Raw genomic sequence first — 22,298 nt, forward strand, 5'->3', positions numbered from 1 at the left:
AAGGGAACTTTAGGAGAAGATCAATGTTAAAAACAATAGAGATGTGTCAGTTGCCTTTCCTACTTTGCTCACATAATTAATACAATGATGTTTTCCTGATGACTTTCTAATGTATTGTTGAAATAATAAAAACAAAACAATAACATTTTGGAAAGAAATCTAAGGGTACTCCTACGCATATGGGATAAAATGGCTTAAAATGAAAATAGTTAAAAATTGCATTTATGATAAATAGTATCAGTGAAAGTTCACAAAATTAATACTGAGTTTACAGTTGAGAAACAGACTTTCAGCATGGAACTCTGTGCCTGGAAAAAAGAACAGGAGTACTTGTGGCACCTTAGAGACTAACAAATTTATTAGAGCATAAGCTTTCGTGGGCTACAACCCACTTCTTCGGATGCATATAGAGTGAAACATATATTGAGGAGATATATATACACACATACAGAGAGCATGAACAGGTGGGAGTTGTCTTACCAACTCTGAGAGGCCAATTAAGTAAGAGAAGAAGTGGGTTGTAGCCCACGAAAGCTTATGCTCTAATAAATTTGTTAGTCTCTAAGGTGCCACAAGTACTCCTGTTCTTTTTGCGGATACAGACTAACACGGCTGCTACTCTGATACCTGTGCCTGGAAAGAGTCCTGTTGAAGTCAATGGGGGGAATTCACATAAGGGCATGTATCCATGCTGGTGAGTTCAATTGCCAGATTGGGTAGGGTTACCATATTTGAACATTCAAAAAAGAGGACACTACTCTGGGGGGGGAGGGGAATGGTATTTGCACCAGTAGCTACCAACTCGCGTTGTATTAATGTGTTATTATACTGTTATATATTCTGTCCGCTACATGTCGTCTATATTGAGTATATATAAGAAAAAGTTATATGGCCTCCTCACCCTCCTGCCCGCTGCTGGCTCCCTTGCCGCTCGCCTCTTCACCGCCCCCCCACCTGCCACTGGCTCGCTGCTCGCCTCTTCATCCTCCCCGCTCGCCACTTGCCTCCTCACCTGCCCGCCAGCCAGCCAGCCACTGGCTCCCTCGCTGCTCACCTCTTCACCACCACCCCCCCGCTCGCCTACTCACCCCCCCATCCGCTGCTGGCTCACCGCTTGCCTCTTCACCCTGCCCCGCTCGCCTACTCACCCCTCCTGCCACAGGTCCCTCTGGCTCCTAGGATTAGGGGCAGCCGAGGGGTCTCCACGTGCTGCGCCCGCCACAAGCACGAGCTCTGTGGCTCCCATTGGCTGGGAAAAGCACCAATGGGAGCTGCCAGCGCCGCAGAGTGGGGCTTGCAGGCGCCAGCAGCGCACAGAGAGCCCTCTGCCCCCCACCCCCCCTGACACGACCCTAAGAGCCAGAGGGACCTGCCGGGGAGGCGAGGTGGGGAGTCCCAGCGTTGCTTACCTGGGGCGGCTCCCGGGAAGCATCCAGCAGGTCCCTCTGGCTCCTAGGGTCGGGTGGGGGGGGGTGGAGGGCTCTCTGCCCGCTGCCAGCGCCTGCAAGCCCCGCCCCCGCAGTTCTGATTGGGCAGGAGGGAGCCGGTGCAGCATGCGGAGACCCCCTCGGCCTCTGTGCCTAGGGGCTGCCCACACTGCCGGCAGGCGGGCGCCGGGAGCTGCCCCAGGAAGCGCCGCCAGCGAGCCCCGGGACTTTGGTGCGCGCGGTGAGGTGAGTGGTCCCTGATATCGGGACAAAGGACGTTCCGACCAATGTGGCAAAATCCCAAATGTTTTTAGATATTTAAAAATTCCTCCCGGACGGCTATTTAAGAACCAAAAAGCCAGACATGTCCGGGAAAATACGGACGTATGGTAACCCTAGGATTGGGGCCTAAAACTTTAGGCAAGAAATGATGAGAGATAGTGACAAACAATAGGGCTGGAGCAGGGCACTGTAAGGACAAAGGCTATAGTAGTGAGATTATTAAGTTACTTAGGTTGTTGTTTACACATCTTGGTGGCTTATTATACAGCTGAGTCAATAATTGATTTTTCAGTTTGATGGCCAAACTGAAAAATCTGAAAAAAAATGATTTGTTTCAAACCAAAACTGATTTTTTTTTCCTGCTGAAACAAAAAAGAAAGTTTTGTTTGGGTTGAACAAAACATTTCAATTGTCATTTCAAATAAAGATTTCAAAACACAATGTTGATTTGAAGCATTTTCTAAATGAAATGGTGATTCAAAATGAAGAGGTGTGCCAAAAAATGCTGAACAGTGAAATCATAAACTACTGGAAGTGTAGGCAAATGCAAAGTCATTAGTATGGGCTAATTAATGCAATCAGTGCCCATTTAGGGCACCACATTTAATGAGGTTCGCAGGAGAAGTGCTGACCGTGCCATGAACTAACTGCCCTGACCCAAACCATTCATACTCACCCATAGGGGTTCTGTTTGCCTGTTTCTCCATAAAGAATGTGTTTTTGTTCTGTCTCAGCTGTGTGTAGTGGGCAACGCTGCATCACTGTAGCAAAGAGATGAGGGAGGGCATTTGAAGTACCATCTGCAGGTAACTCAGAGACAGCCTTTTAGATGAAGAAATGATATAGACAGAGCTAGGTGGGTGATGAAAAGAGGAGCACCTAAGGGTAAGAGGAAAAATGCATTCTTTTTTTAAAACACCAAAGTATACAGGGCCAACCGTGAGAGTTGGAGCATAAACAAACAGCTTTGTGAAGGAATGAACTTCAGTTAATCAAACAACTGACTCATTGTAATAACCCCGTCATATAAAGGTGATGTAGTTTGTATGCTACTGTGTATTTTGTCAATAAATTTGTGGAAGCACTGCAGCACTGTTTTGAGAAATAGGTACATGGGGAGAGTTTAGGATACATTTGTTAGATTATCCTTCGCAAACCACAGTGCAGAAGATTACAGTGGGAACAGGAAAGAACTTGCTGACTTTGTAAAAATCAAAGCCTACAGCTTGCACACATCCATAATTATGAAACAACTGTTAAAAATGTGGATAATGATTCAAAAGTTCATAGTTTAAAAAAAAATTACACAACAGTGAAATAGCACCTCCTTTCAATTCCTTATGACTAAGGCTGCGTGTTTGTCACAGAGGTCACGGATTCCGTGACTTTCTGCAGAGACAGCAGCAGCAGTTTGGGTGTGTGGGAGGGGGCTCAGGGCAGGGGCAGAGGGTTGGGCTGCATGGTAGCGCTTATGTGGGGGGCGGGTGGCTCCCTGGCTCCCACCAGTATATCCCTGCAGCTCCTAGGCGGAGGGGCTAGGGGGCTCCGCGCACTGACCGCGCCCACAGGTGCTGCCCCCACAGCTTCCATTGGCTGCAGTTCCCAGCCAATGGGAGCTACAGAGACGGTGCTTGTGGCAGGAGCAGCGTGCGGAGCCCCCCTGGCCGCCCCTCCCCCTAGGAGCTGCAGGAACATGCCGCTTGGAGTTGGGTAGGGTGCCTGCCAGCCCTGCCAACGCTCCCCCCCCCAGCACCAGTGGGGATCCCAGGCTGTGTGCCACTGCCCACCCCCCTCCCAGCTTCAGTGGGGGCCCGGGTTGCACACTGCCACCCGCCTCCCACCCCAGCACCCGGAGCCCCCCGGCCCAAGTTTTAGTTAGGGGTATATAGTAAAAGTCATGGATAGGTCAACCATGACCAGTCCATGACTTTTACTAAAAATATCCATGACTAAAACGTAACAACCCTCCAGATCATCAACCGTCAACAAACCAACTACCTTAGATGTTACAGTTGGGATGTTTTACAACTCACCCTTGCACCTCCTTCTTAAACTGCACACTTCCTTAATTAATAAATTACTCTGTACAAAGATGCTGGTCAGTGCTGGAACAGAAAGATGGTCAACACCCACTTTGGTAACTGTCTTCAGGAGAAGCCAAAGAAGCAGTTTCACTAGACTCTTCCATAATATAGTTGGAGTGTGTAGAGATAGCTACAGCAAAGGTTGCTTCCATCTTTCCATCAGACACATACGTTTTATGGCCCTGAGTCAGCTAAGCACATCAATGGGATTCAAGCAGGTGTTTAAGGGTATGTCTACACTGTAGTGTAAGCCCAGGGTTTGAACTCAGGCTCAAGCCTAACTCCTCTTCCATCTACACACAAATCATGTTAACCCAGGTCCCCATTGGGGTGGATGGTCTCAGCTTAAGTCAAGCCAGGACTCAGGGTCCAAGCTCTATTGCTTTGCAGTGTAGATGCAGCCCCACTGGATTTGTGCTCTGGGAGTCCACCAAAAGCATCCCACAATCCCACGGGCCAACTGTTTTTGTCCTCTGGAAAGTCAAGTTTGGTGGATAGTCAAGTTTTCTCATGCTATACTATGTACAAAGGGCTAAAGCAGCCACATTTTAGGAGGGCGCAAGGAAGTTTGGGATATGGGTGGTTGGACTTGGGCCTTCATAATGCAGTGTAAATGCTGGAGCCTCACTTTGGGACCCAGGGTTCAACCATTCCTAAACTGGGGTTACAAATGAATATAGATGCTCAAACCCTAGATTAACAAATCCAGGGTCTGCTAACATGAGTTCTATTAATCCCGGACTTACTTTGCAGTGTAGACATACCCTTTGAGGGAGAGGATTACTCACATGCTTAACTTTAAAAATGAAGAAAAAATTCTTTCTCTGTATGGAAAAAAGTCACATTGACTTCACCTGGCTTTGGATCAGGCCTGTGAAGGCTGCTCCTGGGAAACTGCCATTGACTCATTGGTTTCCAGCAGTTTACAGTGGAGTAGCAACTTCATAAAGAAGAGTGCTCTATCACCAGACTTTACAGTGCATCATTAATTACATTTAATGGCACTAAATGAAAACCAGGGCTTTCTGTTCTCCATTTACCCTACTGCATCACCCCTGACATCAATAGATTTGAGCCATCCAGCCGCTGCTCCACAGGAAGGTAAATTAAGGTCAATACAGGCTAATAGGTGAGGAAGAGTCATTCCTTGGAAGTCACGGCAACGAGAAAACACCTGCCATCTGGAGCTGTCATAAGCATGAATTTGCATCACTCCCCCCAAAATAAATAAATTGCAATCTAGAGAACATTACGCTCCCTGGATGCAAAGCCCCACTGCTGTTGCAAATGTGGTGTCTCTGCTTTCAGTGTCATTACCAGACTTGTGAAGGCTCCCCAGAGGTCTCCTGAAAGATGGGAATGGGCACAGAGGGGTATTGTAACCACCAGGAGTTTAAGCACTACGGATTGAATGTGATTGTGCCACTCCGTCCATTTGCTCACCCTCTGTGACTGAAAGCTTTCCTCCCAGCTCTGACAGTGCCACAGCCACTTGGGGAAGTGCATGACTTCCTCTGGGGGCTGAATTTTTTATTTGTGTTGCAGGCCCCTGACAGACACGGCATATCAGCAACATTTATATCAGCTTTTGTAATGTCACTGCAGCAACCACAATTCAGGGAACTGAAATGCTGGATCGTGAGCCATGGTATACAGAAATCATAGACTAGAAACAAATGCAACCATCCCCAGACAATCCTCTGTCGTCCCAAGGCAATGGCAGCACGTACCACTTCCTAATACTGTTAGGATGATGCCCATTATTCATGTGGGGGGGACAGAGAAAGGGGATGCTGTTGCAGTTTAGAATAAAACTAAAAGACCCTTTGCCCTGATTGTATCCTGTCTGCTCTTGTGTTGTCATTTATGTCTGTGCAAAGTGGGCGTAAAGCCACCATCACTCATGTAAGTCAGCAGAGAATTCTGACCAGTTGGCATTTTACACCCACATTGCATGCAGTGTACATGATGACACAAGGTGCAAAGCAGGGCCGGCTCCAGGCACCAGCTTGGCAAGCAGGTGCTTGGGGCGGCCAGTCCAGAGAGGGGTGGCACATCCAGCTATTCGGCGGCAATTCGGCAGAGGGTCCCTCACTCCCGCTCGGAGCAAAGGACCTTCCGCTGAATTGCCGCCGCAGATCGCGATCGCGGCTTTTTTTGGGGGGGGCTGCTTGGGGTGGCAAAAACCCTGGAGCCGGCCCTGGTGCAAAGCAAGGAGCTGGGAATTCCAATTTGCATCCAGGGAGTGGGGAATTCCCATTTTCAGCTGAACAGGCTGATGACGCCAGTTCTTTACCATTAGGTACTTAGCTATGTTAAGAGCTAGGGTAGGAATATGGCCAAATTCTCTACAGTTGTAACTCAAGGCATGACTTCAATGGAGTTATGCCAGCAGAAGGGTTGATCCTTAATTTACATTACTGGACTGTAGGCAATAGCTCTCTGTGTGGGGGACAGAATGCCAACTGCCCATCTTTTCAGTCTCTAATCCACACTGCAACATGATGAGTGGACTGATCTGATTAAATGATCACATACATTGTGCTGTAAGTAAGGGGTGATCTCCACCAGCCAGTTTGTGCACAAGTATGTCTGTTTTTTGTATGCACATTATTGTGTCTGCTGCCAACTAGCAGCCACCAGCTGGACACTGAGCCTGAGTCTCCCTTCACACTAGTTTACCCTCATGTAACTCCATTGAGTTAATGGAGTTATTCCTGACACATCAGGTGCAAATGATATCAGAATTAGGCCTCCTGTCTTAATCTTCAGCTGTGCCAGAGCAGAGCTCAGTACAGCTGAGTGAGAGGTGGGGGAAGGGATGCAAAGCTGACTCTAAGCCGGCTTTCTGCTCCTTCTTCCCCTACTGCTGAAGCTGGATTTAAGAAGGTGAACTGTCAGGCTGGAAGGAGGTTACTAGTGGAGTTCCTCAGGGATCGGTTTTGGGACCAACTTATTTAATCTTTTTATTACTGACCTTGGCACAAAAAGTGGGAATGTACTAATAAAGTTTGCGGATGACACGAAGCTGGGAGGTATTGCCAATACAGAGAGGGACCGGGATATCCTACAGGAAGATCTGGATGATCTTGTAAACTGGAGTAGTAGTAATAGGATGAAATTTAATAGTAAAAAGTGCAAGGTCATGCATTTAGGGATTAATAACAAGAAATTTTGTTATAAGCTGGGGACGCATCACTTGGAAGTAACAGAGGAGGAGAAGGACCTCGGAGTATTGGTTGATCACAGGATGACTATGAGCTGCCAATGTGATATGGCCGTGAAAAAAGCCAATGCAGTCTTGGGATGCATCAGGCGAGGTATTTCCAGTAGAGATAAGGAGGTGTTAGTACCATTATACAAGACACTGGTGAGACCTCATCTGGAATACTGTGTGCAGTTCTGGTCTCCCATGTTTAAGAAGGATGAATTCAAACTGGAACAGGTACAGAGAAGGGCTACTAGGGTGATCCGAGGAATGGAAAACCTGTCTTTTGAAAGGAGACTCAAAGAGCTCAGCTTGTTTAGCCTAACCAAAAGAAGACTGAGGGGAGATATGATTGCCCTCTATAAATATATCAGAGGGATAAATATCAGGGTGGGAGAGGAATCATTTAAGCTCAGTACCAATGTGGACACAAGAAGAAATGGATATAAACTGGCCATCAGGAAGTTTAGACTTGAAATTAGACGAAGTTTTCTAACCATCAGAGGAGTGAAGTTCTGCAATAGCCTTCCAAGGGGAGCAGTGGAGGCAAAATACATATCTGGCTTCAAGACTAAGCTTGATAGTTTATGGAAGGGATGGTATGATGGAATAGCCTAATTTTGGCAATTAATTGATCTTTGACTATTAGCGGTAAATATGCCCAATGGCCTGTGATGGGACACTAGATAGGATGGGATCTGAGTTACTACAGAGAATTCTTTCCTGGGTGTCTGGCTGGTGAGTCTTGCCCCATGCTCAGGGTTTAGCTGATCGCCATATTTGGGGTCGGGAAGGAATTTTCCTCAAGGGCAGATTGGCAGAGGCTTCTCCCTACATGGAAAAAGCGCTAGAGTTCTACTTTAAAAATTGCCACTTGTGGAGTTCCATTTGGCCCCACCTGAGCCGGGACCTCTGCACAACTCTTTAGGTGTAAGCAGCTCTCCGGGTGTCACGGTGTGTCAGCTACACCCACACCATTGTGAGTCATGGGCACTCCTGCTGATTCAATCAGGACTAAATCCCAGGAGAGTTTCTGCTTGCAATGCTTGTGAAGAGCAAGAGCACTGACCGTACAAAACAGCTGCTCTTCAGTTCATGCATTTTCTCTGCTCCTTTACTTCCCACAAACTCTTACTATGTGGGGCGGAGGGGGGGCATCATTGTGTCTGGAGGCAATGGGGGGGTTACATTGGTGCTGAGGGGATCAGAGCACACTTTGCTACTAGGATTTATCTGTAAAAGAGCAGTTAATACATGTTGAGACAGAAGGGTGATTTCATTCCCCCAGCTGTGGCCCTTTAACTGCAAATATACAGGCCCCGATTGATAAATGTGACTTTAATTTTGCACTTGCAAACTTGTCACATTTGCATGCACAAAACTTCAATGTACAGTATGTGGGAAATTGGTTCATGCACAGTATAGAGGCTCTGGGCCAGATCCTCAAGTGGTGTAAATTGATTTCAATGCATCTGTATGGATTTACATCAACTAAGGATTTGGCCTGCATTTAAAGACTGAGGCTACATCCTCACTATGGGGGGGGGGGGGTGTCAATTTAAGATACGCAAATTATTCGCGTAGCTGAATTCGACGTATCGGAGCCGACTTACTCCGCTGTGAGGATGGCGGCAAATTGACCTCCGTGGCTCCCCCGTCGACGGCGCTTACTCCTACCTCCGCTGGTGGAGTACGCGCGTCGATTCAGGGATCGAATGTCGCGTCCCGATGAAACGCGATAATTCGATCCCCGAGAGATCGATTTCTACCCGCCGATTCAGGCGGGTAGTGTAGACGTAGCCTGAGTGAAACAAATAACCCAGCTTTGCGCCAGATCCACATGGCCCCTGTGCACCACTCTAGTGGTGCAAAGGGGCAATACAGCAAGTTTAACCAGCTGGCTGAAATTCCCGAGTGTGGCGAGCCCAAGTAGCGTAGAGCTAGCACGACCGGATCTGTGCCATTGTCTTCAGGGGCATGACCAAGGGAAAGAGGAATGCCCCTTTATAATCTGGCAATCCCCAGATGGCATAATCTCCCCTTGGGGGCTGTGCACCTCGCAGAACTTTGAGCAGCAATGCGGGGTTCCAGAATTAGCCCCAGGAGTGTGGAGCAGTAAAGGTGGCTTATAGCTACTTCCCCCCCCCCCCTTGAGGTGCTGCTGAGTTCTGCTTTGCCACAGCTAAGGCGTGAGACCCCTACGTGGAGCAGCATGGCAAAACTTCTTTTACCATATACACTGAAAATTGTATATTGAAATCCTCCTGATGTATATGTGTGGGGGTGGGGCAGAAGAGCGAGAGACACCCACGGCTCCAGCAGCTGTTGCTGCTGCCTGGAGGAGGTGTGGGGACGGTTTGCCAAGAAGGGAAGTCTCCCAGCCCTGCAGGGGGGGCGGGGAAGGAAAGGGGATATACTGCAGTTACTTAAGAGCCCCCAACTATTTCCAGATTTCATTGCACTTGAGAAAGTCTACCAGGAACAGGAAAGAGAACATCTGAAAAGAAGGTACCCTGGCTAGCTAAACACTTTCTTTAAAAGATTAATGCTATTAAATAATTGCCACGTTTTGAAATGCTGCCTGAATGGGTATTTGGAAGAAGCTGAGTTCTCAGCATTGAGTATTTTTTCTGAGCAGGCTGCAGTGTCTTTGTCATTGCCACATGCATGCATGCGTGTGTGTACACACACACACACACACACACACACACACACACACGATGTGAAATCAGCTTTATGCTACCTCAAAGAGAAATCTCTTATCATCCAATATCTGCAATTTCCCTTTAATTGATTTACTCTAGAGAAGTAAGTGGAGGGAAAGTTTTTCTCCCCTTTTCCTTGCAACCTGCAGGGTGTGGGAGGTGATTTTATTGTCTGGGTGTCTGTGGGCAAATCTTCAGATATTTTGTCTGTGTAAAATATGTAGAAGCCCTATACAAAATATGATAGCATTCATTTCAAACACTTTGTAGTGTTTTGGACTCATGATGCAATATAATTTGTGTGTGTGTGTGTATTAAATCAGGGTAGAGAATTTGTGAGATTCACTCATCAGTGATATTAATTCACCACTTAATCTGCAGTGATGCCTTTTTGGAGGGTTATGTATGTATTTAATCCTAACTCATGGAATCTCCCAAATGTTTCAAAGTCTTGCTATTCCCAGACAAACCCTTTTGTGTTTGGGTTTATTCTTTCTTCTCTTTTTCATATGTTTTGACAATCACAAAATACCTTCCAAGCCTCAGGGGATTGTAATCCATCGTTAGACTGATGCTTTCTGCCTTTGTTTTATTTATGTGAGACTGAAAATGTGTAGCTCATTGGCATTGCACACTGTTATTTGTTTTTCCCTCTTAGACGTGGGGCTCTAGCTCACTTTTCTTTTCTCTTGCTCTCCTTTTTCCTTTTAGGGGATTGCAACACTGTTACAATGTCTGAACCAACGCACGCTGACAAAGAGAAGAAAAAAACAATTCCCCCTAGCCTGAGTGGCCGAAGAGCCCTCCCCCCAAACATCTCTAATGCTGAAGAAGATGAGGTCCCTGTCATGGAGATGACTGGTTTGGTACCTAGGGGAGTTAACCTGAAAGGTACAGTGTACTGCACATTTTAAGAGTTGAACCCTTTCTATATTTCCAGTACCTACTTCTGTTTATGTCTACGAAGTAAAACAAAAACACTTGTAATAACAAAGCTAGGTAATGATAATTTGTTGTACTTCTGTAGCTCCTTTCATTTGAGGATCTCAAAGGCCTTTACAGGGTTTAATGAATGACCATCCCTGTCAGAAAGAGGAAAGGAAGTTCTCTGTCTTGCAGGCAGAGAAGCTGATGCACAGAGAAATTAAGTGGACTGCCCCAGGTTGACCATGTCAAATAGTAGATGGAAGAGGCAGATTCAGGAATATTTTGACAACTATAACACTGAGTGCAGTTCATTGTGACTTGTGGGGATCATATTATTTGTTGTTCAAAAGCGTTCAGATGATTGCGGGTTATTTCTGAAAATGTTTGCAAATCTTGAATTAGTCTTTAAAATTACCAGAAATTGCTTGTTATGCTCCTGGTTACAAAGCTTACAATCAGGGATCAGAACTGATATCATGTGACTTGTATGTCAAACAACATTGAGTAACGATGCTAAGTCTTTGGAACAAACAGGTTCACATGCCAGCTGAAAATAATATGAAAATAATACTTATAAATAACATACATTTAAAGAAATCAGGATTGACGCTTGAATGATTCACTAGCTTAAGAGGCTAAATTTATAACAAACAGAAATTAATAGGTGAGCTAGTTCTACAGAGCAACCAGGGCAGTATGATATAATAATACATGAAACTCCTACAACAATTTTCAGCCAAGGATCTCAAAGCACATGACAAAAGTGGGTAAGCAGTAATATCTCCATTTTACAGATGAAGAAACTGAGGAATGGAGAGCTTTAGTTGCACTTGAAGACTGTGTAGCCTTGATTTCCTTCACCCTAATCCCGTGCCTTAACCACAAATTCACCCATCCTTCCCATCCTAATACATAAATGTTTCTTTAATAAACAACACTTTTAAAAACAGGCAAGCAACTGTCGTGTTAAGAGTGGAACCAGGGGCTATGCTTTTCAAACATCCTTGCTGTTGTATGTTGGTTTGTATTTTGATATAATGTAGCACAGTGCAACATGACATAGGAAGGTCCAGCTCAGACTACCGTGGATACATAGGATCTCAAAGGAGAAACATTAGTAAAAGCAGGGAAGCCTAAGGTCTTTGGAAGCCTGAGAGGAAGATTAGAGAAGTTGTGTTGTGGGTCCGAACCAAAGCCCATTGAAGTCAATGGAAAGACTCCCACTGACTTTTGAGGAGCTTTGGATCAGAACCCATGTATAAGGGTAGAGTTGGGGGAGATTTTTATGGGGTTTTTCCACCAACAAAATTAAAGCTTTCAGGGCAAGTAAAAGGTGGTGAGAAGTCTGAAATGTCTGCCTCCTGCCTCGTTGGCAGGCCGAGAGATTATTAATGTACAAGGCAAGGAAGTTGATGGCCTAGAACTCTGCCTCTAAACAGATAAGTGTAGAGGTTCTTTTGTGTCATAATGTGCTGAAGGGGAGAATCTGCCTGGAAAGTTTCACTGCTTCTGAGGGGACTCGTTTGCCCCACATTATCCCTTAGCAATGTTATTCCAGCAGTACTGAGGAAAATGCAGTCAGCATAGCCAGGAAAATACACTTTGAAAAGGATCTGCAGGGTGTGTGATGGTGACTGGGGGGGAGGGAGGAATTTCTGCTATTTTCACCACATTTTCAGAAATAACAGAAGGAATTACCTGGCCTCTTATTTTTTTAGACCAGCATGTCTTACACACAACTCTGGCTGAGTATTGCATTTTGGGGTTGGTGCTTGCTGCGCAGAGCAGGTGCAGTGTTGTGCAGACAAGCACAAGGTAAGAATTTGCCAGGGAGCCGAGGCCTGCGTCAATGAGCGTGCTTTCTGCCTAAGCTGCTTCCATGCCCATGCTACCACAATATCTGAGCACCTCACAGTCGCCAAAGGATTTTATATTCACAGCACCTCTGTGACATAGGAAGTGCTATTATCCCCATTTTACAAATGGGGGACTAAGTGACTTGTACAAGGTCATACAAGAAGTTTGTGGTAGAGGAAGAGATTGAACTTGTAGCTCTCAGGTCAGCACCCTGACCACTGGACCATCCTTCCTTTGCTCTGCTTGCCAAGTTACTCCTACTTAGTGGGAGGAATAAGGCTTTATGGTGGGCTAATAGCTGAGTGCTTTATTAACCAGCTAAGAATTAGACTGACGTCCATATCTCCCCAGACACACTCATTCTTCATCCATATCATGCCCCTTTTTTACCCAGGTGAGTTCAGCAGAAACATGTCTGGGGGGCTTGAAACTTCCTGCTGCTCAGTTGTGGAAGATATGCCCAATACTTATCCTTACTTGTGTCCACTCTTACTAGCACTGGACAGGAAACACCCAGCGCACCCTCCTTTGCACCATCCAAAGACTTACCAGTGATCCGTGCCTTTGTGAATAGAACTACCTGAGATTCAATTCAATAAAGTCCCCACAATTCTTCTAGTCTGGAGCCATTTCTGTCTTGTTCTTTAGGAAGTCATGAAGTTTGAAGGCTATTTTCTTTTATTGACAAAGCACCTTAACTTGTGCTAATGTGTTGCCATGAAAGTTTAAAATTTTTCCTTTATAAATGTTTTAAGTCATCAAATTGCTCCTTCTTGCACATGAAACGAGCTTGCCCTGAATGTCTGGTCCAACACTGATGTCTGCCAATCAAGAGGATTTCGCTTCAAGGCTGTCCCTCCGCTGCTTGCTATCTGTTTTGAACAAAGAGGTTCAGCTGTTCAAGGGGGTCCGTAGAAAGCTCTAAACATCCCTGTGCTTTTTATTGTATCCCTTTCCTAGTTGTATTTTCTGTTAATGCTGATGTCTAAAGCATACAATTACCAGGAGCCTTGCAGATATTTTGGCCATTGCAACTAACACAACAACAACTTTTGTTGTAAAGGCACAGGTCAGCTGCATACGGTCAATGTACAGTTGTTAATTTTAAACACTTTTGATGTTGAAAGTGGGGGGGGGGGGGAAATTCTGCAGGCATAGATTGCTGCACTTTGACAGAAGCTTCATGAAGACCTGAGATGAAGCAAACAGATACTGGAGCTATAGGATGAATTTCCTTTTTAGTTTCTTGAAGGTACTGGCCTGAAAATAACAGAAGGAGTGACCTGGCCTCTTATTTCTGAAAGCAGGGTGAAAATAGGAGTAAACTCCCCACTGAATTGTACCAAATTTTGTCAGAGGAATCAGAGTTCTGAGACAAAGATGCATCACGTTCCACTCTTCCTCCAACTCCACAGAAGTCCCACATGTAATTTCTGTCAATAGGGGGCACTGCAACTTTTATGTGCAGTGTTCCTGCATTGGGAGGGAATTGAGGAGATGCCATGAGAGAGCAACTTTGCATAACATCATTCCGCTGGGAAACTCATGAGATTTCCTCACATAAGTTAATGATGATCTTGTTAGCCTTGTTATAAATGGAGTGTTGGTAAATCTGAGGGAGTGAGGTGAGCAGATGTTCCAGGCACAAGGGAAAAAATGTGCTTTGGCTCTGACAAAATATTGTCCTCCCCCTCCAGGGCTCTGTTAGTTCACCATTGGCTGTATGCCTCTGCCTGTAAGAAAATGATCTAGAGCAAACTAGAGTGGGAAATGGGGAACTCAGGATTCCCAAATGGAAAAATCACGTAGAATTAAATAGCGAATAGTAACCTTGCTCTAGAGTTTTTAAACCTGCTGATCATTCTAATCAGGAATTGATCCTTTTTATGGGCGGGGTTTAAAATTCTATATAGAGAATGTTTATCATGTATCCTCTCTGTGGGTGGGGTTATGATAAACTTTCTTTATATACAATTTTAAACCCCAACGTTTGTCATAACTCCATCCACAGAAAGGATACAACTCCCTATTAGATCGATCAGCAGTTTTAAAAACTCTAGAGCAAGGTTACTATTCTCTGTTTAATTCTATAGGCTTCTTGAGTAACTGCTATGAAAGTTTCATCCCTTTTAAATTGGACTTTTCCATAAGGGCTGCAGTAAGAAATATTTTGAGCATTTTTACATCAAACAGACATTTCCCTCTCTGGTTTGTTTTAGATCAGTTTCCCACAAGGCAGGGTACAGCTGATGATGAGAAAAGACTAGGATATACTCCTGCAACCCTTATTCATATGAGTATAAAAGAATAGCACAAGTATGTAGTAGCAAAATCAGAAAGGCTGAGGCACAAAATGAATTACATCTAGCAAGGGAAATACATTACAATAACTAGAGGTTCTATAAATACATTAGGAGTAAGAGAAAGACAAAGTAAAGTATAGCCCTTCTACTTAGTGGGGGAACAAGAGCTAATAACAGACAACGCCAAGAAGGCTGAGGTGTTTAACACCTATTTTTGCTTCAGTCTTCACCAAAAAGGTTCCTTGTGACCAGATACATAGCACAATTAATATTAATAACAAGGGGGAAGAAACACACAGCAAAATAGGGAAAGAAGAGGTTAAAAAAATACTTACGTAGGTTAGATGTATTCAAGTCAGTAAGGCCTGATGATATTCAACCTAGAGTACTTAAGGAACTAGCTCAGGGGTAGGCAACCTATGGCATGGGTGCCAAAGGCGGCACGCAAGCTGATTTTCAGTGGCACTCATACTGCCCGGGTCCTGGCCACCGGTCTGGGGAGCTCTGCATTTTAATTTAATTTTAAATGAAGCTTCTTAAAAACCTTATTTACTTTACATACAACAATAGTTTAGTTATATATTAAAGACTTATAGAAAGAGACCTTCTAAAAACGTTAAAATGTATTACTGGCATGCGAAACCTTAAATTAGAGTGAATAAATGAAGACTCGGCACACCACTTCTGAAAGTTTGCCGACCCCTGAACTGGCTGAATCAATCTTGGAACCATTATCTTTGAGAACTCCTGGAGGGCTGGTGAGGTCCCAGAGGACTGGGCAAACATAGTACTTCTCTTTAAAAAGGGCAACAAAGAAGACCTTGGGAATTATAGACCAGTCAGCCTAACTTTGATTTTTGGAAAGATACTGGACAAATTATTAGACAATATGTAAGCACTTGGAGGATAATAGAGTTATGAGGAATAGCCAGCATGGATTTGTCAAGTACAAATCATGCCAAACCAACCTATTTTACTTCTTTGACATAGTTACTTGCCCAGTGGATTGGGGGGAAACTATAGATGTGACTTATCTTGATCTTTAGTAAGGATGTTGACTCAGTCCCCCATGACAATCTTATAAGCAAACAAGGGAAATACGGTCTACATGAAATTACTATAAGGTAGGTGCATAACTGGTTGAAAGATCATACTCAAAGAATAGCTATCAATGGTTCTCTGTCAAACCAGGAAGGTGTATCGAGTACAGTCCCACAGGGCTCAGTGGTGGGTCTGGTACTAGTCAATATTTCCATTAATGATCTGGATAATGGAGTGGAAAATATGAAATTTGTGGATGACACCAAATTGGAAGGTGTTGCAAACACTTTGGAAGACAGGATTAGAATCGAAAATGACCTTGACAAATTGGAGATTTGGAAATTAACAAAATGAAATTCAATAAAGACAAGTGCAAAGTACTACACTATAAAAATGAAAGTCACAACTACAAAATGGGAAATTACTGGTTAGGTACTGGTACTACTGAACAGGAGCTGGGAGTTATAATGGACCACAAATTGAATATGAGTCAACAATATGATGCAGTGGCAAAAATAAATAAATAAGACAAGCTAATCCTTGGTGTATATTAACAGGAATGTCATATGTAAGACAGGGGAGGCAATGATCTCACTTTTCTTGGCACTAATGAAGCCTCAGCTGGAGTACTGTGTCCAGGTGTGGGCACCACACTTTAAGAAAGTGTGCACATATTGGAGAGAGTCCAGAGGAGACCAACAAATATGATAAAGAGGTTAGAAAACCTGATCTATGAGGAAAAGTTACGAAAACTGGGCATATTTACTTCTGAGAAAAGAAGACTGAGCAGGACTTGATGAGTCTTCAAATATGTTAGGGGCTGTTATAAAGAGGACAGTGATCAATTTGTTCTCCATAACTACTGAAGGTAGGACAAGCGGTAATTGGCTTAATCTGCAGCAGTTTAGATGTTAGCAAAAACTTCCTAACTGTAAGGCTAGTTAAGCTCTGGAATAGGCTTCCAAGGGAGGCTGTGGAATCCCCATCATTGGAGGTTTTTAAGAACGGGTTGGACAATTACCTGTCGGGGATGGTCTTAAGGAATACTTGGTCCTGCCTCCGTGCAGGGGCTGGACTAGATGAGTGCTTGAGGCGCCTTTCTGCCCGGCATCTTTATGATTTACTTGTGAGTCCTTAACTACACTTAAACAGCTTCATCAATCGGTACCTGGTAAATAATAATCTTATAAAAGGAATAAGTCAGGTACATCGCCTTCATTAATGCAACTGTGAGGGCCTACAGTTATTTTTATTCAGTGGCCTGAGCAATGGGGGATGCAGAGGGGATCAGTGACATAGGAAGTAGCTCATGGTAGGATTCTCGGGTGCAGGAAGGTCATGAATGGGGACTGCACTTGCCCGGCAGAGCAGCGCCTATCTCCCCACTTTTGTGCCAGGATAGGAAAGGGAGACTTGGGGCAAAATGGGTGAGGGATGAGTGTGTGAACTCTGAATCTGCTACTTCACACATCCTCTGACCACAACTCCTTCACCCACAGCGAGGGCAGGCTGGATTCTGTGCCTCCCTGCTTCCAAGAAGAACCTCTGTGCAAACCTGATTTACTTGAGCAGTGTACAGCAGTGGTCTGTTTTAGCCCCTAATTACTTACATATCACATTTGTTCATCAGATTACAATACCTGGCAATTTATATAATGCATTCCAAGCCAATGCAACATGATTGTAAGGGAGCACAAGTCAGTTTAGAACAGAGCCGCACCTGCTTACCCAGCTGTGAGTTTGGCTCTATAGTCTTCAATGGAAAGTGCAAACATTAGCTTACAAATTCCTAAAATGAAAGATGGGTGTGGGTTTTTTCTCATTGGAAACTCATGCTGACAGCTGATAATCAAGGGGTCCAATATTGACCAGTAATAAAGATCCTACAGGCAGATCCTGTTGACCTTTTGACTGAGGGTGTGTAAGGTGGAATAGAATCCAGCTCATTCTTTCATAGCTGCATTGATGCTAGCAGGAGTGGCTGGGGGGATGGTTTTGTTATGAAGTTAGCTAACTTAAGTCTGTTCCCTGTGTATATAGTGGCGTGAGAAGATGCCGTTTTTGCATAGTCATTTATCTAACTGTAACCACAAGTATCTCTGGTATTTTTCAAACAGGCTGGGTCTATATGACATAGCTGATCTCAGCAGGAAATGTCAGCTGGAGAATATTTCTTTAATTATAATTCTCAGAACTTTGTTTCTGTAGTTTAAAATAGACTATTCAAGGAAGGGTATTCACCTTGCCAGTTATTTCATGAAATGATAATGAAACATTAGTCCAAATATATCCTGTGTGTTACTCCATTAACATCAATGGATGAACTGGACCTATTTTCTGTCTAAGGTTCAGTTCTGATACTCCCTATTCAAAAGCACCCATAGAAAGCTTAAGAAAATTCTGGGTCAGATACCCAGATGGTGCAAATGTGCATAGCTCCATTGAAGCCTAATTCCTGACTCTGTCACTGACTTGCTGGGTGACCTTGCGAGAGCCATTTGCATGTCTCTGGGCCTCAGTTTCCCCAAACCCACCTTTGTTAAAGGTCTACAAAAGAGAGGGCCAGATCCTCAGCTGGTGTGAACTGGCATAGCGCTGTTGAAGCTGTTGTAAACTGGCATAGCTGCAGCCACATTCGAACTACATCGGTTTATGCCAACTGAGGATCTGATCCACGATCTTTTTGCAAGGGCAGGCACATCCAGAGTGGAAAGAAGGAAGACAAAACTTCCTTATATGGGGTGGTGGTGAGGTAAAGCCCTGCCCCTTATGTCAAACATTTTTAAATTGAGTTGTAGTAACTGGAAGCATTTACTGCTGATGTTCTGTGTTATGGGGTGTGGGTGTCTGCTTTAGAACAATCACCAAATGAACTTTATATCTTTTATATAGTGCCTTTCACCCAAGCATCTCAAACCACTCTACCAAGGTGGGTGGTATTAACCGTATTTTCTCAGAGGAGGAAACTGACACACAGAAGTGAGACAGGGAATTAGTGGCACTCAGAAATAGAACACTGATCTTCAGACCCCTAGCCAGGTACTTTGGTGACTAGGCACCGATGCCTCCCTACTTTCAGCTTGGAGGCAGGATTTGGGACCAGACATGGCTGCAAGCTGAACTTGAACTTTGACCTTCAGCTCCGTCAAGTTACAATACATACAGCTTTCAGACTAGCTTGGCAAAAAGCAGTTTTTACTGGAAGGAACCACTTTAATTATTGGCCGTTTATCACAAGTCACAAAACAACCCCAGATAAACCCCCAATTTTTCTGTCTTGTCATCAGACAGTCTAACAATGACAGTTAACCCATTGTCATCTATATGGGAAATCAAAATTTCACTCTGCTCTACCAATAAATGGCTACACAGGCCATGCACTAGCTTAATTTAAAGCTGTATGTTTACAAAAATGCTTCATCCCTGCCTGGGAGATATCCTTGAGGGAAGATAGGGCAGGAAGGGGGGAACCCAAAGGGGTTTCAGAAGGGGGTGGGGGAGCAGCTTTAAATTTCACCAGAGGCTTCAAAACCAGAGGAAGCTACAGCAGGGATAAGCTTATCAGCAAATCCTCCAGATGCCCTAGCCACACACCCTCCCTGACTAGCACTGTCCACTTGTTGAGCTGAGCTGGTCCCCTTCATCTTCCCCTCTAGGCTGCTACCATTCTCCACAGCTGAAATTGCCCTTCCTGTCAGACTTTCTGCTGCTGGGGCTCTGTGCCAAGGCCTATGCCTGCAGTGTAGACACAGAAATGAATCTGCCCAAGTTTTTGAAAAGAACTTGCAGAGCACAGGCACCATCTTCTTCCATGCCCTGGGGGTGCTCACCACTCCTGTGCCCCGCCTCTTCCCACCCCTTATACCCCGGCCCCGCCCCACCTCTTCCCGCCCAGTTCCGCCCCCTCCCCTGAGCGCACCCCATCCCTGCTCCTCCCTCTCCCTCCCAGAACCTCCTGCACGCCGTGGAACAGCTGATCAGTGGGCAGGAGGCACTGGGAGGGAGGGGAGGCACTGATCAGCAGGGCCGCTGGCGGATGGGAGGCGCTGGCGGTCTGGGGGGGAGCTGGCTACCAGTAGGTACTAAGCACCCACTAATTTTTTTCCATGGGTGCTTAGTACCTACTGGCAGCCAGCTCCCGTCACGGAGTCAGCGCCTACGTTGCAGGGCACTAGCCATATGAACGGAAAATGCTGAGTGCATAACAAGCCAATATACTTAGGGTATCTGCCTTCTAAGGAAAATACAGAGGATTCTGTCGGCATGAATGTTGAAAGCAAGCAAGCCATAGAAGGCAAATGGGACAGAAAAAAATATTAGCTTTATGGGAGCTTAAATAGGTATTTATATGGATCCCTCTGTCATAAAGTCCTAGTAAGCTCCCTCTCACAGTGGCGCTTTAGATAGAACAGAAGGAGCCCTTGAAAAGTTGACTCATACAACTGGCGACAGAATGATGCAAGTTCAGATCACAGCATAACTGAATGGAAGTGCTCAGTGGGGGATACGTGCTGTGAAGCATGGTGAAAATTAACTTGGGGAAACAGCTTGTTACATAGTTTTACCATAATGATAGGATTAACCCTCTGACTACTACCAGTATGTTCCACTCTGGTGAACTCAGAGATATGCCTTATTAAAGTGTTTCCATAATAGGCCAATATGATAGCATCTGAGGCAGTAGATTCCCCCTCCCCGCCCCCATCCCAACTGGGTAACCACAGTTCTCTGTGTTGCTGAATTAAAATTTAATTCAGAGACAATAGGATTGCCTCCAGTATGCATTATGTATCTGCATCATTCATGAGACCACCTTTAAGTCTGTTAACTTCAGCTATTGGGATTTCATCCAGGTATGGGAAAATTTCTAACGTATTGTGCCCAAAGGGTCACCACTCAGATACATTGTTATAATTACCAGGATCACCAATGTTTTGGGATAGATACACCTGTATATATGAATGCTGCAGCTGTTCTAGCCCAGGGCTCATTTTAGGAACAAACTACTGCTGTGAGCCAATTAGAGATAATAGCATGAAAATTTTCTGCAAGGAGTTCAGGTATCCCAGTGATAGGTGTGATATAATTACCTGAGTAGACGATTTAATTAAGTTAGTATTGTTTATAGTGAATTTTTGCCCCGTGAACCAAGCAAATGGGTCAAAAGAAGCAGGGACAAAAATTTCAGATGTGGCCTCTGATTCTGGATACATCAGTTTTTGGATCCCCAATTTAGGGTCCACCTTTGGCCTGCTTTTCAGAAGTGCTGACCACATGCAACACCCGTGCCTTCAGCTGACCAAGGTGTCTCAAGTTGGGCACCCAAAATCAGAGGCAATTTTGAAACTTGTTGGACCGAAATTAAACAGAGGAGACCATCTCACTGCAGTGCCAAGAACAAACACTCTGATCATTAGAAAATATGAGTAGTGCAGGGCTCAGGTTGAATTCCTAATCCACTTGAACCATCCCTGTTCCAATTTGACAAAGGAGTTTGACTTTCAGCAAGCTCAGGTTGGGCAGCCTTGTTTTGTTGTGATGTGATATTTACTTTATGGTGTTGTGACATCTGCTCAGAAGAGCCCAGTATCCAGGTGCTCAGATCTTGAGCACCAGGAGGAGGAGGTCCGCTTCCCTATGTAGCCAGCCTGTTCCTTCAACCCAAGTTCTGGAGAATGGCTCTTCTGGGATGGTTCCCGGGGATACCCAGGGGTGTGAGGCACCTCGCTACCACCCGCCCTTAGTGTGAGGAAGCCTTTTCTGTACTGCTGTGGGTGAGCTCCCCGATTCCACCAGCCACGGGCAACGCAAGCAGCGCCCTCTAAGCCTCACAGACCCTACTGTTACTCTACAGACTAGCAATTGGCACATCCCAAACTCCCAGCCCTCTGTCTCCCTGAAGTGTCCAGCCCCTGTTCCTTTGGACACACACAGTATTCACAGATTCACTGCTTCCACAGAAACAGTACACCCCAGCTCTGCCAGTTCCACCTCACATCACCGCTCTGCTTAACTCACAGCACTTAGATATGTTTACAGTGAAATCAAGTGTAAGGGTATGTCTACACCCAGCCGCTAGTTCGGCGGCTGGGAATCGAAGTTCTGGGTTCGACTTATCGCGTCTTGTCTGGATGCGATGTCGAACCAGGAAGTGATCGCCGTCGATTGCGGTACTCCAGCTAGACGAGAGGAGTACCGCGGCGTCGACGGGGGAGCCTGCCTGCTGCGTGTGGACCGAGGTAAGTTCGAACTAAGGTACTTCGAACTTCAGCTACGTTATTCACGTAGCTGAAGTTGCGTACCTTAGTTCGAATTGGGGGGTAAGTGTAGACCAAGCCTTAGTTTATGTAAAAAAGCCTAGAGATTCAAGTGTTAGCAAGAAGTAGTATTGGAAACAAATGGTTACACACAAAATCATAACACACATTCTAGAGCCTAGACTTAATTAACAAGATCCTCTCATG

The 22,298-nt window shown here is 45.0% G+C and overlaps 1 protein-coding gene across 1 annotated transcript in view; it reads left to right on the top strand.

The window, feature by feature from the left end:
• The first annotated feature begins 9,443 nt into the window (after positions 1 to 9,443).
• F13A1 (coagulation factor XIII A chain) overlaps positions 9,444 to 22,298 on the top strand; it is a 93,140-nt gene continuing 80,285 nt past the window's right edge. Inside the window, exons 1-2 of the mRNA XM_065397722.1 lie at positions 9,444 to 9,509; positions 10,418 to 10,597. Coding sequence (XP_065253794.1) covers positions 10,438 to 10,597 — 160 coding nt within the window. The 5' untranslated portion in view covers positions 9,444 to 9,509; positions 10,418 to 10,437. The remainder of the gene's footprint in view (positions 9,510 to 10,417; positions 10,598 to 22,298) is intronic.

The sequence above is a fragment of the Emys orbicularis genome, chromosome 2 (genome assembly GCF_028017835.1).
Source record: "Emys orbicularis isolate rEmyOrb1 chromosome 2, rEmyOrb1.hap1, whole genome shotgun sequence".
Classification (NCBI taxonomy): domain Eukaryota; kingdom Metazoa; phylum Chordata; order Testudines; family Emydidae; genus Emys; species Emys orbicularis.